Source organism: Aricia agestis, chromosome 3 (assembly GCF_905147365.1).
Source record: "Aricia agestis chromosome 3, ilAriAges1.1, whole genome shotgun sequence".
NCBI classification, from domain to species: Eukaryota; Metazoa; Arthropoda; class Insecta; order Lepidoptera; family Lycaenidae; genus Aricia; species Aricia agestis.
Window position 1 is genome coordinate 22,483,832 of NC_056408.1, and position 16,463 is coordinate 22,500,294.

Consider the following 16,463-nt stretch of genomic DNA (forward strand, 5'->3'; position numbering starts at 1 on the left):
ACTCTAGCAGTTAGGTTTTCAGTTTCAACTGTGCAGTTTGGCGGCAAGATTCAAAATATACTTAAAAATACCTAGCGACATTAAAACCGAATAAGTATTTTGTTGAAGAAATGTTGCCCTATTCTTTCCTGCTCAAATAAGTGCTGTATTGTGTATGTATACCCCAATGTGTAATATAACTATCAATAATCAAACACACATGAAGCAGTTCCTGCAGATTTCCTATTATCAGGATTCAGAACCGGTGTCCTGTTTTCAGTTTTCTGATTGGATGGACATTCACGACAGTGAACATTAAATTTATTATATTAAACTCATGTCAAAAAAATATTAAAAAGGCACCAATTAGTTAAAAAAAACTACTACTAGAAATATCACATTTTATTTTAGTTTATAGCTATTATCACATTCAAACTTAAAAACATTTACAATTATGTTACAGTTATCAATAGTAATACAGTCATATGGTTTGTGTAACCTTAATAAACTATTATCCTCCAGATTTACATTATTCACGTGAAGAGTGTTTATAATTATACTAAAACTATGGTCGTCAACATCCTTCGCATCCAACAAGTAGCACCCATACTTTAATTGCACATTTAGTATTCGGAACACGGTAAAATCGCCTTTTGGCATTGAGAATTTTGAATTGCTAGCTAAAAACTTCTCGTTTTGCCACATAGATATGGTGGCAGTCTGCTTTTTTAACAACGAATTCAAGCGGTATGCTAGCCCGTCTTTTTTCAACTTCAGTATTTTAGATGTTTTTGTATCGTCCATATCCAAGCTTGAATCTTTACTGGATATCATTTCCGAGTTTGATTTTTCATTGTCATCAGTCAATGATATTATATCAATTTCTTGGCTGGTTTTTGTGTAACTTAGTGGTGTAGATTCATATTCGCTTATAGAGTTTTGAGAACTGCCTTGGGAGTTGAAATGGTTTTCAAAATATGACTTCACTCTTTTCACTAGGTCTGGGTTCTTACTTGTTATCTTTTCATTTTTTGGTTTACTATTTTCTATGTGACTTTCATTCCTTAGTCCCAGCGTAGAAAAAATATTTACTGATTTGCTATGCATGGGAATTTCCCTGCTAGATTGTTTTATAGTGTCTAGTGAAATACTATTGTCACACTGGTCACCTTTATGCAGTAACAGTCTGTCTTTGCTAGCAAAAAGCTTTTTTCTTACACTAGGACTTTGTATTGGTGACATAGTTTTGGACTTTAAAACTGGACTTCTTATACTTTTCTGTGAATTTAGTGTTTGGGGAATGGAGACTATTGGAGACTTCTGTCTTATGTCTCTGGAAACATATTTTCGTGGCTTAGACAAAATGGGTGAGGAGCACTGGCGATTTATTTTTATGATCGGAGATTTTGTAGTGGTGATTGTTGAACTTGTTTGTTTATCCTCCGCGTACACAATATCCAAGTTAGAAACATTTTTCAGCTTATTTCTGCAACGTCTTTTTCTCTTCCTTGTGTTTGGTGGGTGTTTTCTGTATTCAACATTTTCTTTGTGACTTACATTTTCATAGTCGCTAGAGTCACTCGAAGACCATATAATTTTTTGCGAGCTTTCTTGGCTGTATAGCAAATGAAATTTGTTTTTAAATTCATTTTCAACTTTTTTCATCGTTGATCAAACTTAAAGCATTTTATAATAAAACAAAATGTGTATAGAATAACAATAACTCATGCACATGATATTATTCTAATAATCTACACATACAAAATATAACCATTATTTTTGCGCTTTTATTATTATAAAACACATGTTCAATGTTTTGGTTTTGACTCATTGTTTTGAATTTGACATAAGTGAAAAGGATGTTTTATAACAGAATCAGGTCATAATGCTACCAGTATTTAAGCAATTCCCTTTAATATGGTATTTTAGTACGTACGTACATTAAAACTTTAAGATTTTAGTTTACAAAATTCGACCTCGATTTTCAAATATTATTTAACTAAGTAGTTATTTAACTATATTTACAACATTTTTTAACCTTTTAAAAACATGGTTTCAAAAATGTAGGGGAAAACTTTTTTATTTTTGTGAGATTACTACTATTATCCTGGCAATACTTACAGGATGTGACGTCCTTCCTTGCTGAAGGAAATGTCAACGCTAATTGCTCAATGACAGGAAAGGCAACCTTAGAAACTAGTCAATGAAGTGCTTTTTATTTAAATGATTTTTATTAAATTCTAATAGGTAGTCTCTTAACCTTACATAAATATATCTTATTAATTATTTATCAAAATATACAAAGTTCTTTAATTATGTAAAATTCTATTTCAGTAAATCTAGGACAAATCAATAACGGAAAGAGGTTAGAGTCTTTCGACACGTAGGTTATTTTTTTCATATTGTTGGTACTCATGCAAAGGAGCATGTTATTTTGCTCACTTCACGTCAAATGTCAATGTGGTCTCAAAACAAATAACTAAAAACGTGTGCGAGTCTGCTTGCGTTGTTTATTGTATACCAATCTTTTGAGTAGTTTTCCAAGTGGAATCATATAGGACTATAATCATAGTCGAAATAATATCATATTCCATTTATTGAGATATATCAAACGAGAAGCCGGCTACCGTCGCTACTCGCAATGATGGAGGTGGTATCCGACTCGGAAAACGTGGCGATCGACGAGAATGATAAGCCCATGTCGGTGCAGGCCGCCGGCGAGGCGGCGACATCGCATCCCGATAAATTGCGGCGCAAAGGCAAAAAGTTCTCTCGCTCCAACAGCAAAGAGGGGCCGAGCCCGGTCTCGACCCCGCTGCCGAAATATCGCAGCTGGAAAAACAGCCGAAGACCACGCAACGGACACGGCCGGGGCCTACCGAAGAAAGGTAGAATAACTTTTGTTATATGAATAGTATGCATGAGTTTCATCGATTGCCGGCGGAGGAAAGTTCCAGAAAGCTTCTGCGGCGTGAACAGAGGTGCATATGGGATATATTTACATTACTATTGTTTACTACGCACCGGCATCGGCGCCATGGGGTATTATGTATTTACGCTGCGGTATACCTGCGTCTCCAAGGTCACGCAATCGCACTGGGCTTTTGCGCAGTATTTTGGAAACGCCGATACCGGCGGCCGAGACCCGAGCTGATTGGCGTAGGTCGCTATAAGTTGAATGACTCGTTATGCAATAATTGCTTGTAAACAACTTTCTGCCTTCAAGGCTATAACTATTTATTCTGGGACTGCTTGGTATTTGGGTCGTGAGATGGACGTAACTTGACGTTTTAGGATATTCAGCGCCATTTCATCAAGAATATTGGTTGAAAACAACAAAATATTTATTGCACTGTTTACAAATAACAGCTGTTCAACATCTTTACAGTGTAAATAAAAACAAACTGCTATTATTTTATTTCTATTCGTTTATTCATGGCTTGCAAAGTAGGAAATGGTTTATGGCACATTACATTTATTTGATAACCAAAATATGTATTTAAATGTGTTGGCAAACCAGTTTTTTACCAGTTTATGTTTGTCGTAGTTGTCACAACATATTAAATAGCATAGCAAAGTGGACAAAGTCTCAAAGTGTGTCATATAAAAGAAACACCCAAAGGATTTTATGATAAACAGTAACTTGAATTGGCGTTTCAAAATATGATAATATAGATCTACAGAATGATCTTACGTGACCTTGTGTAGCTAGTAAACAATCTTACTGCTAAATGCTAATTACAATGAGTGAGGCATAAAACATCTCAGAAGAAACACATTTTCAAGTCTTAGAATTTGAATTGAAATTTTCTCTCTATTTTGCTTAATTAAAAGCTATGTCCTTTCCCTAGACTCAAAATATATCTTAGATATTATACTAAATTCTTCTAAATCAATTCATTGTTTGTAAAGAGGTTTTGCATAAAACTACTATGGATTTATAGTTAGAGGTCAAGTCGGACTATTTTATTTTTAATTTTATACTTACTAAAATAAAATCAAGCTGCTCAAGCAGGATTATTGGATTTGCTCAAAGTATATTTGTTGTGACAGAGGTCAAGCAATTAACATTAGAATATGGCAGTTTACTTTTAAGTTGTGGATATTTCTGGTTTTTGAATGGTCAATATTTATTGTATGGATGGATCTTTAATCTATTTTTATTGTTTTTTCTGTTTAACACCTCCATTGTGGGTATCACAGAGTCAGACACAACAGATTTTTAAATGTTATGCGCAGGCTGCTGTAAGTAAAATTCACATCAATAAGTAAATTATTTTGAAATACTTTATCAAAGTATTTCAAAATAATTTACTTATTGATGAAGTATTTGAAATGCTTTATCTATTCTTTGATGCAGACTCAACTCAAATAGTATTACAATAATTTATATGTATAGTCCTCTAAATAGTTCTTAAAATGAAGTACATAAAACGACACACCCAGCATCACCCAGTATGAAATGAATGACTCAAATGACACAATAGAACAATATGTTGTATTTGCTTTGCCATACCGTAACTACTTATCATTGTGTATTTTTGTAAATGTCTGTTATTTAATATTTACTGTACCGTCCATTTACTAAAAGAAATAATATTTTATTTTTAGTCAAAAGTTAGAATTCAGTACATTATACCACAACATGATACTGTTATCTTCTGCAATAATTGTTATAGTTACAGAATAAACACTTTTGTGTGCAATAACTAAACAATATTTAGTCACAAGCACAAGAAACATGATATCTTAAAACTTAATTTCAAACTAAATGTAAACATGAAATCTGCAAAATTAATCAAGCCCCATACGGTCACCGGTGACCGAGATACAATAGAAATTCTATTGTGTCTCGTTTTTCCACGATCGACGGGTTGTGCAATTATATTCCCGCGCCGCGTTTTCACTAGGGGACATGTCGCGGAGACAAGTCGTCGGGCATTTACGTAGTTTGTCCCTGCAACTTTGTCCCTCGACATATTATTATTCACATTTCACACTAGTCAGTGGTGAACAGTATGTCGCCAGCGACAAGTCCCGCAACCGGATATACGTGGGAGAGCCATGCTTCGGCACGAATGGGCCGGCTCGACCTGAGAAATACCACGTTCTCACAGAAAACCGGCGTGAAACAGCGCTTGCGCTGTGTTTCGCCGAGTGAGTGAGTTTACCGGAAGCCCAATTCCCTTCCCTATCCTCCCCTTCCCTTCACATCCCTACCCTCCCCTATTACCCTATTCCTTCTTAAAAGGCCGGCAACGCACCTGCAGCTCTTCTGATGCTGCGAGTGTCCATGGGCGACGGAAGTTGCTTTCCATCAGGTGACCAGTTTGCTCGTTTGCCTCCTTATTTCATAAACCCGTTAATGTCGCTGCGACGTCGGGCGACATGTTGCGACAACATGACAAAACAAGACAAATATCCCCTAGTGAAAACTAAACTACTAAACTGTTGCTGCAACTTCGTTCCGCCAAAATTATTGCGCGTGTACCATCGTGTACTACCTGTTTTTTTAACTAAAAACTATCTTATGTCTTTCCCAAGACTCAAGTATCTCCATGTCAAATCTTATTTTATCAAAAGCGGTTTAAGCAAAAATGTAACAGACAGAAAGGCAGACACTGTAGCAATGATAATAGTATGAGCCATTTTATTGTACTGTCGGCGACAAATCCTATATAGCAATAAGGTTGTACATAGCAACCAGCTTGTGGGTTAATTGTGCAGTGTACTATGTATGTTAATAGTATGTTGTTGTGACTTGTGATGCACAGCGTGCAGTGTGAGTTGTGACCGTCCATGACTCGACCGGCTTGCAGGCGGCTCTGTCGCCGGCACGTTATTTTCGTCCTAACTCACTATTATTAGAGTTCCCTTGTCCACATGTGTGGACGCGCTAAACTTGTTTACGGCCTTTTAAAGTTCTGTTATACTATAACCATTAGGAAGGGACTAATAAAAATAGTCACATAATGGATACGCTGTATCTATCGAGACTCGAGAGCTTTTTCTAATGTAACAGATCTGTTAAAACAAGTTAAAGTCAAAGTAATAATTTTTTTATCTGTTCCTAAGTCCTGTGTGGCTTCTAGCATTAATAAAATTCACATATTCATTCATCCTTCTCCCTTTTTAGAAGTCGGTTAAAAATAATCGTCTCTTGGTTCTAAAATTGTATGTTTGCCACACCTACACTAGTAACATGTTGTTTTGTTGTCACCACAACAATAAGATAAGGAGATAAGCGGTGTTGCACAGATATCACGAAATGTTTTTGTTCAAATGATAGATAATACAAGGTCGGGACTCGGGACACGTCGAACCCAAAATGAACTATCGCTATGTAGAGACCAGAGATTAACTGAATTATATGTACATGCAACAACTCCGTTGCGCCAAAACTCGTTTATCGTGCAGGAACCGTAAATTTTTCCTTGATAAAAACTATCCTATGTCCTATCCCGGGACTCAAAGTATCTCCATGTAAAATTTTAGCAAAATCGGTTCAGCGGTTTGAGCGTGAAGAGGTAACAGAAAGACACACAACTGAATTATTCAGTTGCTTAAACATGAAGGGGCAAACAAACAGACAGACACATTTTTGCATTTATGTTACTAGTAAGGATCGTGAGACTGTTGTGCTTGAACTACAGGAATCGAAATCAAACACAAATCGGAATTCGGACTCTATTAAGAACTGCGTGACGCTGAGCTTTAAAAGAAAACTGGTATTTTATGTTTAAACAGATGGTTTGTGAAGGTTAAAAATATACCAGCTGTAATAGTCGAGACATCGGTCGCAGTATTGATTTATCAACACCCACGTAACGAGTACGAGAGTCGTAACGTTACGCATCTTTCGATTCGCACACGGAGTTCTGTTATCGCTGCTTCTATATATTACGTAGTTATGGTTAGCTTAGTTAATAAACCTCTTTAGAAATATGCACGAAATTAAAACAAGAGTAATGTGTACGCTAGACAGAGTATCATGCGGCTACTGTACAGTTTGCTCTGACAAAAAGCTTGTCGGTTAGAACTTTCGACTTTCGGAGTCCATTCAATGCAATTTGCAAACAAGCAAACGAAATACCATTTATTAAATTAACTTTATGACGCCCTCCGTTGCGACTTGCGCAAAAATTCGTACCGTACATTTTTATACCGCAAAAAACATCATGTTATGTCCTTTCCGAGACGAAGTATGTCCATACCTTTAAGTTCAGTCCAGCGGTTTGGGCGTGAACTGTGAAGAGGTAACAGACACAGACGTACTTTCGCATTTATAATATTAATATGGATAATAATAATAATTATACACCTTCGTGGTCCAGTGGAATTAGAATTTTTGGTTCGACTCGGAGGTCGCGGGTTCAAAACTATTGGTAGTTGAATACTAATAAAACACTATTTTTCGTGCACTTTTTCCACTATATTCAGAAATAATTATAAATTTTAACAAATTACACGACCGGTTTCGAAATAAATTATCTTCAGGTGTACCTGAATGGTGATTTATTTCGAAACCGGTCGTGTAATTTGTTAAAATTTATAATTATTTCTGAATATAGTGGAAAAAGTGCACGAAAAATGGTGTTTTATTAGTATTCAACATGAATTTCCACCAAGAACCAACAGTACAATCAATTACATCTATTGATAGTTGTTACCAGGTTTTAAAGTTTTTTTTATTTATTCTCAGGTGGCGGCGGCGGCAAGGGAGTGTGGGGTCTGCCGGGGTCGGAGCTGCTGGAGGAGTACGTGGAGGACCAGAACGACCCCAACTACGACCCGGAGGCCATCACCAACGGCGACGTCGAGTTCAAGCAGGTCATCGTCGAGGCCTCGCCCGAGGAGATCGTGGTGAGTTACACCGTCGCCATGATAACACTTACCAGGGTTCTTCTTATATTTCTTTTTAACTTTGTCTTCTTAACAAAGTTAAAAAGAAATATAAAGGAATAGGCCAGGGGTTCCCAATCTTTTCCAGCCTGCGGCGCAGTTACACGGATTATCCAGCTACGGTAGAACCTACTTTTTGGCCCAATTGTCTCGTTATTGATACAAAATTTCTAGTTCTAAAGACGGAAAAAAACATTTTTAATTTGCAATATCGCGTGGGATTTAGATTACGATAAAAATGATCGATTAAGTCTGCAACGAAAATAAACAGAGATTATCTGTTTTGCAATTTGTATGTATTGTAAACAAAGTGAACTACATATTCTCCTCTAATTTCGTTTAAAAGCTTACGATACTGCAAGCACATAATATGTGTAGGCAAATATCAAATCCCGGTATGTCCACCATAAACGAAACTTGGCAAATGAGAGAAATTATGTTTTTTTTAACTTTATTTTTCTTTTTAACTTTTGACACAGACATCTTCTTTACTCTTTCAGGATTCACCGCACTAATTTGATTAAAAATCGGTTTGGGAGCTGAATATCAATATAAAGTTGTTGAACGACAATGTAGAACGTAGATGGTACACCATATTAAGTTGATGTTGTTCTTCTGAAACTATTAACGAAATTTGTGTTAATTTAATATGATATATTTCTTTGTCTGCAGCGCAAGTCGGAGCCTGTGATACTGGAGTACTTCGAGCATGGCGACACCAACGCCGCCGCCGAGGACTTCCTCGAGTTCGTCACCGCCATGCGGAGCCACCTGGTAAGTACCACCTACTTGATGAGTGAGCAGGGGTTTGAGGTTCAACTAACGCGTCGTGTTTTTTGTTTTGTCGGACGGCGGGCAAAGCATATTCATCTCTATTGCTCTATTATTTAAGTAAAAATTTCCAAACCAGACGAGCTTAGTGTGATCATAGAAAGTATGGAAGAATAGACATAAGAAGACTAACATTTTGTCATCGGACCTCATGCACTTTTGACAAGCTAAAGCAAAGCTGGGAAATCAATTAAGTACTAGGCACTGCGCACCACTTAGGGCGTTCGCTGCTTTAAGCGTGCGCCCGGCGCGGCCACCCGCGAGACGTGCTTGTTTCATGTCATCCCATAGAGCAGCGCTGCGTGAGGCGGTTCAGCCGTCGCACGCGGTACGTGCAGCGGTGCCCGCCCCGCGGGCGACGCGACGGGTCAACAATCTAGACGTGACAAATGGGCTGATTGGCTGACGCCTTTGTACACGTCGGCGTCGTCGTCTGTTGGCTAGGTATATCAATAAAATTCGAATCGAAATTATACTGGCCGCTGCGAGAGACAGGTGACCGTCGCGGCCGCCTGCGACGGTCAGGCGGGCGGCCGCGACGTGCAGCCGCGCCGGGCACACGCTCAACGCAGCGAACGCCCTTAAGCAGTTTACAGACATATTTTGTATTCATTATAATGCTCATAAAAGCTAATTAAAGCGAACGCAATTTATGCTTTTCTTTTTGCAGATCGTGGAGACGATAATCGAGATCGCGCTGGACCACAAGCCGTCCCACTGCGAGATGGCCTCTGTGCTCATCTCCGACCTCTACGGCAGGGTCTTCTCCGCCAAGGACATAGCCTATGGTAACTAACCGGACCGGACGTTTCGCGTGGCTCCGCCCTCGTTAACAAGGAATTCCTCGGGAGCCTTAGATTTCTCTGCAAAAAAGTAGCCCATGTCCTTCCCCGAGGTAGTTTTCAAATTAAGCGCGTTTAAATAAACAAATTCTACTTGTTTATAATATAAGTATATTATGTAGATGTCAGAAAAAGATATATAACCTCTTTTTCGAAGTCTGATAAGAATCAATGTTAAGGTTAGACTAATACAACATTTTTCTACTTTTCAATATTACGGTTCCATGCCAAAGGGGTCGAAGCGGGACCCTATTACTAAAACTTCGCTGTCGGTCGGTTTTTTATTGGAATATGGTAGATTCCAATAAAAAACGATCACAGACATATTATGTCTACGAATTTCATAAATAATACTACTTTCAGCGTTCGAGCGGCTGCTGGAGAGCCTGCCGGACCGCATGCTGGACACGCCGGACGCGCCGGCGCTGCTGTCCAACTTCATTGCGCGGTGCGTCGCCGACGACTGCCTGCCGCCGCGCTTCGTGCAGCAGCAGGCGCTGGCCGAACTCAGCGCGCCCGCCAGGTGATGACAAGTTGTTTTTTTTAATGAAGCTATCGAAAAAATCTTTTTTTAGTCTACCATACTCAAAGAGCAAAAATGGGATATAACTAAGACTTCACTGTCTGCCTTGTTTATATCCAGGCTGTGTGTTAAGAACCGCGATAGCTTGATATCTGATATTTAATTGTAGTTTAGGTGAGACCTCACTAAGCGACACCACGCTGCACCGGAGCACGGAGCGACGCGACCCGTCACAGCTTTCGTATGAAATCGTTTGAGTTAAGCCGTACTAGGCGGCAGTGGAACTACAAAATGTCAGTACTATAGAAAATGAAATGTCGCGTCGCACCGCTAATTGAATACAGTGATATTAATAAAATGTGTTGTTTCAGACAAGCGTTGCAGAGGGCGGAGACCTTGCTGTCCATGAAACAGGGGTTAGTGCGGTTAGACAACATTTGGGGCGTTGGAGGTGGTATCAGGTACAACACATTGTTATCTTTTTAAAACCTTCTATCCTTATGTTGAGCTTGAGCCTCTACGTCATCTTGCCCAACCCTTTAGGATTATTAACAATTTCCGTTCGACTCCGTTTTGAACAGGATTATTAAACAACATAATATAGCTTGGCATTTGTCAAAAGAAAGTTTTAGATCTCTTCATTAAGGGATGTAAGCCTTACGTCGTTGGCAAAAAGATCATATCATAACAGGGGTAAAATAGCACGAAAGTTGAGATCGCATTAAGCCGCGTTTCCACTAGGCAACATTTAGCGCGCGACCCGTGACGCTCAACATGTACGGCAACGCTGCACAACAGCGCGCGACGTTGCCAGCTGGTGCGCAACATGACGCGCGGCTTGTTGTTTGTTTAAAGAGAATCGCATCAATAATTATTGTTGTCGAGTAGAGACGCGTGCAACAATATTCGTAGTATGGCGTAATGAACGAGTGCTCAAATAAATCGAACTGTACCAAAACTATCAATGTTTATGGGATACTGCTCACAGAGACTATAAAAATATTATAACCACTGCCTCTGAAATCAACACAAGTTCCTTTTGGCGACATGTTGGTGACGACTGACGTAAAATAGATGCGTAGACAGACAACGTTTTTCAAGTTCCGCGCTGACTTTCAACATGTTGGGCAACTTGTTGTCCAACATTTACTTAGTGGAAACGCGGCTTTAGGCGTAGCTACACCTTTTGCGTAGCAACGCGGCACGTCATGGTGAATTAATGTTTGTTTGAAATCGCATGACATAGCCGTACTATAGGACCTCGGAAACGTCACTGCTATGGATAATGGAACGTGAAGTGTCGCGTCGCGCCGCTGCAGCGCGGTGTCGCTTGGGGCGGTTTCGCCTTAAACGATCTATAATAACATAAATTGTTTACATCCAGGCCGGTGAAATCGCTGATCCACCAGATCCAGCTGCTGCTGAAGGAGTACCTGACGTCGGGCGACGTGGGCGAGGCGCTGCGCTGCGTGCGCGACCTCGAGGTGCCGCACTTCCACCACGAGCTCGTCTACGAGGTACTCTCTCTCTCTCTCTCTCTCTCTCTAAAACGCACACACAAACATATACACTGATTGATTCTAACATAACATATTGTTTTGTACCAAGAACATAAAATTTTGTGTAAAAAGTGATTATACTATTCTAGTTTGTGTGTGACACTCGCAGGCACACAAAAATTATGTATACCACTTGCCAGGTGAATCACATTTACTTAATAGTGGTAATAATATAACTTCAGACGGTGTTGCTGGCGGTGGAGTCTATCAATACCAACGTGGAGGAGCAGCTGTGCAACTTCCTCGCCGAGCTGCGCCGCTCCGTCATCGTCACGCCGGACCAGATGGATCACGTGAGTCTTGTCACCAGGGGCCGTACCACGAAACCGTTTTGAGACTCGAACGAATCGGAATACCGCCTCCTACTATAACAAACGTGAAATGACATTGCTAGCGTAGGACGCGGCATTCTGGGCTTGTACCATGAAACTGTTTTGAGACTCAAACAATCGGATGAGAATGCCGCCTCCTACTCTAACAAACGTGAAATGACGTCGTTAGAGCAGGACGCAGCATTCTCGACCGATTGTTTGAGTCTCAAGACGGTTTCGTAGTAGGCCTACTGATTCGTTAGTTTGAGTCTCAAAATGGTTTCGTGATACGACCCTGCTACAAACACCATTAGCCGTAGAAAGAAGCGGCGAAAAGCGATATAGCGAGTGGCAACCTACGTATGAGTCGGTAAATGTGGCGGACGCTTTTTTGCCGTATGTTTAGAACGTTAGAGCTTACTATAGTCATCAGTCATCAGTTATGTTATGACTTATGACGCTGATAGTAAAAAAAAATTGTGTAATATACAGGAACAGGCATGTAAAAGTCTGTCTTGCGCCAGAAATCGCGCCATTCGTGTCGATTTACTCGTGACCGATAATGTATCTTATCTTATATCTTTAAACGAGCAATTCTTGTATATATATATATATATAATTGGAATCTCGGAATCGGCTCCAAAGATTTTCATGAAATTTAGTATATAGGGGGTTTCGGGGGCGATAAATCGATCTAGCTAGGAATCATTTTTAAAAAATGTAATTTTTATGGAATACCGAGCAAAGCTCGGTCAAATAGCTAGTAATTATTATTATCGGTCAAGAGTATTTGTGTACTGCACAATCACTTGAACATTGACATGAGAAAGTCATGGAAGTCATTACCATAGACAACAGAGTGCTAATACCCTCCCCCCTCAGGGTTTCCTCCGCGTGGTGGAGGATATGAGCGACATCGTGCTGGACGTGCCGCTGGCGTACATCGTGCTCGACCGCTTCGTGGAGCGCTGCCAACAGCGGTTCCGTCTGGGCGACGTGGTGCTCAAGCGCATGCCTACCAGGTGAGAGAACTGTCTCAGCAGTCTCAGTAATGACTAATGAGTATTGGCGTGATTATTGCAGTGTAATCCTTATTATCGGATGTCAGTAGGTAACTTATCAGCAATTTTTTGTCAGTAGTCACCAATCGCTTTGGAGAATCTAAGTACAATTTGTGTGACATTGTTTGCAGCTCTGGTGATTACTGGTAAATAATTGTTCATTATTTGATGCTATGTAAAAGAAAGTCATGAGTAATAAATAAGTTGACTTTCTTTTAGATAAGATCTTATCTTATCCAAAAGAAAGTCAACTTCTTTATTACCGATAAGTAACGAAATTACGTTGATTTACTTCGTAGACAATCCATCACCAGGGTAGTAGGTAACTCGATTTAATTTAAATATTATAAATTTATAACACCCCATCGTTAAAACTATGTAATCAGTAACAATATAAGAGGCTTTGATTTTGTTTTTCCAAGTTTTATGATACGAATACGTAACATTTTTGCGTAGGTAGAAATACTAACATTATTTTATTTGTATATTTCAGGGGACGCAAGCGGTTCGTGTCGGAGGGCGACGGCGGCATCATCAAGGATCACGCGCTCAAACTGCGCGAGTAACTTACACACGCACGGCGCCGCACACACAGACAGATACACACAAGTAATGCTTGCACTTATACAACTGGTATTTCATAGATCTCAGGCGTAGAGTCCCAAAGAACTTTAACCTGTATAATAATTTTACCTTATATGTACAATATACCAGACGTTTAACTATTTTACCCACCGCCAACCGCCTGTACAATTTGTATAAATAATTACATGTAAATTTTATTTAAAACTCAAGCGTCGTATACGCAAACTAGCGTCCGCGTACGCTAACGATGCGGGCCGTACGCACCCGTGCGTACACAAATTTGAAATTGTATCGTCAGTCTGCTGTGTAATGGCGCTATGTAAGCGACATTTCCATTTAATGCATCTCTTTCCCTCTCGACTGTGTCTTTGTCGCCGCCCCCATAGAGACAAGAATACGAAAAATAATATATTATGTAGAAAGGATGAGGTTTAAGGTGAGATCGCGCTTTACACACGTCAGTTCTATGGAAGCAAAGTGTCGCGTCGCGTTTGTGTCGTATGAGTGCGGTTTCGCCTTGAATTTTGCTTTAAAATTACAATGGCGTCTGAATTGTGATATAAAACATGAGATATTAATTATTAATGAAGGGATGAATTTAACTAGGAAATGTCGCAGTGTAGAAGTGGCGTAGGTTTAGTCGTTTAAAAATCTATATATAGTTTATAAGGAGTTGGGTGCACAACAAATTTAATATTTGACGTGGATGCTGCATATGATATGAAACAGTTTCAACTGTTTCATATCTGATCGGTTGTAAAATATTGCATTTGATGTGCATTTTTTTTAAATAAGAATGAACGTGATTTTTTTTAATATCCAGATATTAGATTTACTTTACCTGTACTCTGAGCTAGCGAGTGCCAGTTATAAAGCTTGTACCTAAGTAACGCATATTCGAACTTTATAAAAGAATTTTAATCGGTGTATAGAAATATCATTGTGCATTTAGGTGTCAAAAATTGTTTAAAACATTTTTGACAATATCAACCTGGGCGATTTTTTTTAAAGAAAAAACGGAATTTCGGTGCCTATATAATATATTACATAATCAAATGTTTAATTAAATGCAATGTATGAGCAAAAAAAAACATGGTTATAATTCTCTTATTTCGAATTTGTGATAAAAAGTATTCTAGTCATTTTAGTATGCATTGCAACATCGTGATAAAAGTTTTCTTGTAGTCGTTTCCTTTCTCATTGAAAATTAGAAATCAAAGGTAACTCTGTCAGTGATGCTATTTCGCAGTGAATAAGGGACACACACACTCTGAAGAGTTATCGCTCTGTTTTGTAACACCTTGAATAAAATAACTATGACCATCGATCACCGAGGGCCTCCACGTGGCTTTACGTTTCCACACTCTGACGTCACAGAAAAGAAAAATTGTCCAGGTCGGTATCGTCCCAAGAAATAACTCGTGTTCCAGTTTTTGAAATTGATGTTCGATAGTTGATAATTTGATATTATAAATATCTCTGAGTTTGTATATGATCAATACTGTGAGTACATTTTGCGTCGCTACGAAAAAAATGTACGTTTCGTTGTAAAATTGCCATAAAGATTTAAATCATAAGTTGAATTTAGCAACAGTCGCAGGCGAGCGGCGACATTGTCGTACAAATAGCGTGCTTTGAAACTTTTAAACCCCTTAAGGTGAGACCGCACTAGAACGACACGACACGGCGCGACACTTCACTTTCATAAAACTGACGCGGACGTTTGTAAAACGTCAGTTCTATTATAGAAGTGAAGTGTCGCATTGTGTCGTGCGGCGTGCCGCGTGCCGCTCTAGTCCGATTTCACCCTACTAATAAACATGTATTTTCTTTTTCTTTATTGTTATGGCCGACTCAGTGAGTTGCTAATGTCAGTGTGGCTCGAGAAGACTTTGCTCTGTACTGTAGCGAAGGTCCGATGAAGTAGTAAGTGTATGATTACTTAAATGTTTGTCATTTGCCAATGTGCCTGACAAAATCGAGCAGACCTTTAAAGTTCGCTGTGTATTTTTATTAGGAAGGGGGTAACAGTACACTGACTATTATATAGCTTGGCAAAACTGAAGGGGGAAATTGGCGCTAAACAATAACTACCAATAACGTAAAATAGCTGCTCAGAATGTCTCTCTCCTCGTGCCACCAAAAAAAACTTAAAATGGAACACTTTCCCTTCCCCCTCCATTTTTGCCGAGCAATCTTGAAATTGTGCGCGACCTACGGCAGCCGCAAAATAGCAGGCGGGCCTGACAGTAACCGGAAGTGCCTTGCACGAGACTCGTGATCCTACTGTCCTCCCCTACTCTGTGGCGCTCTCCTACACCTCGATATACGAATAACAGCAATAAAATAGATTCTTTAAGTGCATTGTAATGCAGACACTAGTAACATTTGTCGTGGAGTTCGAAAAATGCATAATACTAATTGCAATGTAAATGTTTGGATAATGCAATTTAGAGCCCCCGCAGACTTTTAGTCAGCCGATAGTTGGATCGAAAGCTTAATCAGTACGAAGATGTATAAAGACGCGCACACTAAACGATTTGTATCGGCCGATAATAATGTACTGAAATCCAAATTTGGTCAAATTATCGGCCGACTAAAAGTCTGTAGTCGGTGGGGGCTCTTAATGCCATAAATATATGAACCAAGACGGGCCCTCGCAAGTGTTACTAGTGCACTGTATGTTGTCATTTTGTTAGTGTTAAGTTCTTTTGCGAATTAGTTGAGAGATGATTGTATGCCGATATTAAAGTATGATGTTCTATATATTTCGCTGTTTTATTACAATATTCAAAGAACCAAATATTTGTAATATGATTTATTGTAAAATAATACAAAATAATTGAGATTATAATATTATTGCTAATTAT

The 16,463-nt window shown here is 39.2% G+C and overlaps 2 protein-coding genes across 3 annotated transcripts; one reads left to right on the forward strand and one right to left on the reverse strand.

Annotated features, from left to right (window-relative positions):
- Window positions 1-365: 365 nt before the first annotated feature.
- On the reverse strand, window positions 366-1,734 carry LOC121725558. 2 transcript variants are annotated; one of them, XM_042112572.1, is made up of 2 exons: window positions 1,101-1,734; window positions 366-1,037 (listed from the first exon to the last, which is right to left on the reverse strand). In XM_042112572.1, exons 1-2 carry the CDS (start codon window positions 1,642-1,644, stop codon window positions 382-384), a joined length of 1,200 nt encoding a protein of 399 aa, XP_041968506.1. In that variant the 5' UTR covers window positions 1,645-1,734; the 3' UTR covers window positions 366-381. The 2 variants fall into 2 exon arrangements, with proteins under 2 accessions (XP_041968506.1, XP_041968504.1); XM_042112570.1 differs by having other exon boundaries at window positions 366-1,733.
- Window positions 1,735-2,418: 684 nt separating this feature from the next.
- Window positions 2,419-14,524, forward strand: LOC121725677 (programmed cell death protein 4). Its single transcript, XM_042112729.1, has 10 exons — window positions 2,419-2,867; window positions 7,682-7,842; window positions 8,554-8,655; window positions 9,383-9,500; window positions 9,918-10,077; window positions 10,449-10,538; window positions 11,462-11,594; window positions 11,819-11,929; window positions 12,830-12,969; window positions 13,502-14,524. The coding sequence occupies exons 1-10, from the start codon at window positions 2,621-2,623 to the stop codon at window positions 13,572-13,574; spliced, it is 1,335 nt and encodes a 444-aa protein (XP_041968663.1). The 5' UTR covers window positions 2,419-2,620; the 3' UTR covers window positions 13,575-14,524.
- The last annotated feature ends 1,939 nt before the right edge of the window (window positions 14,525-16,463 follow it).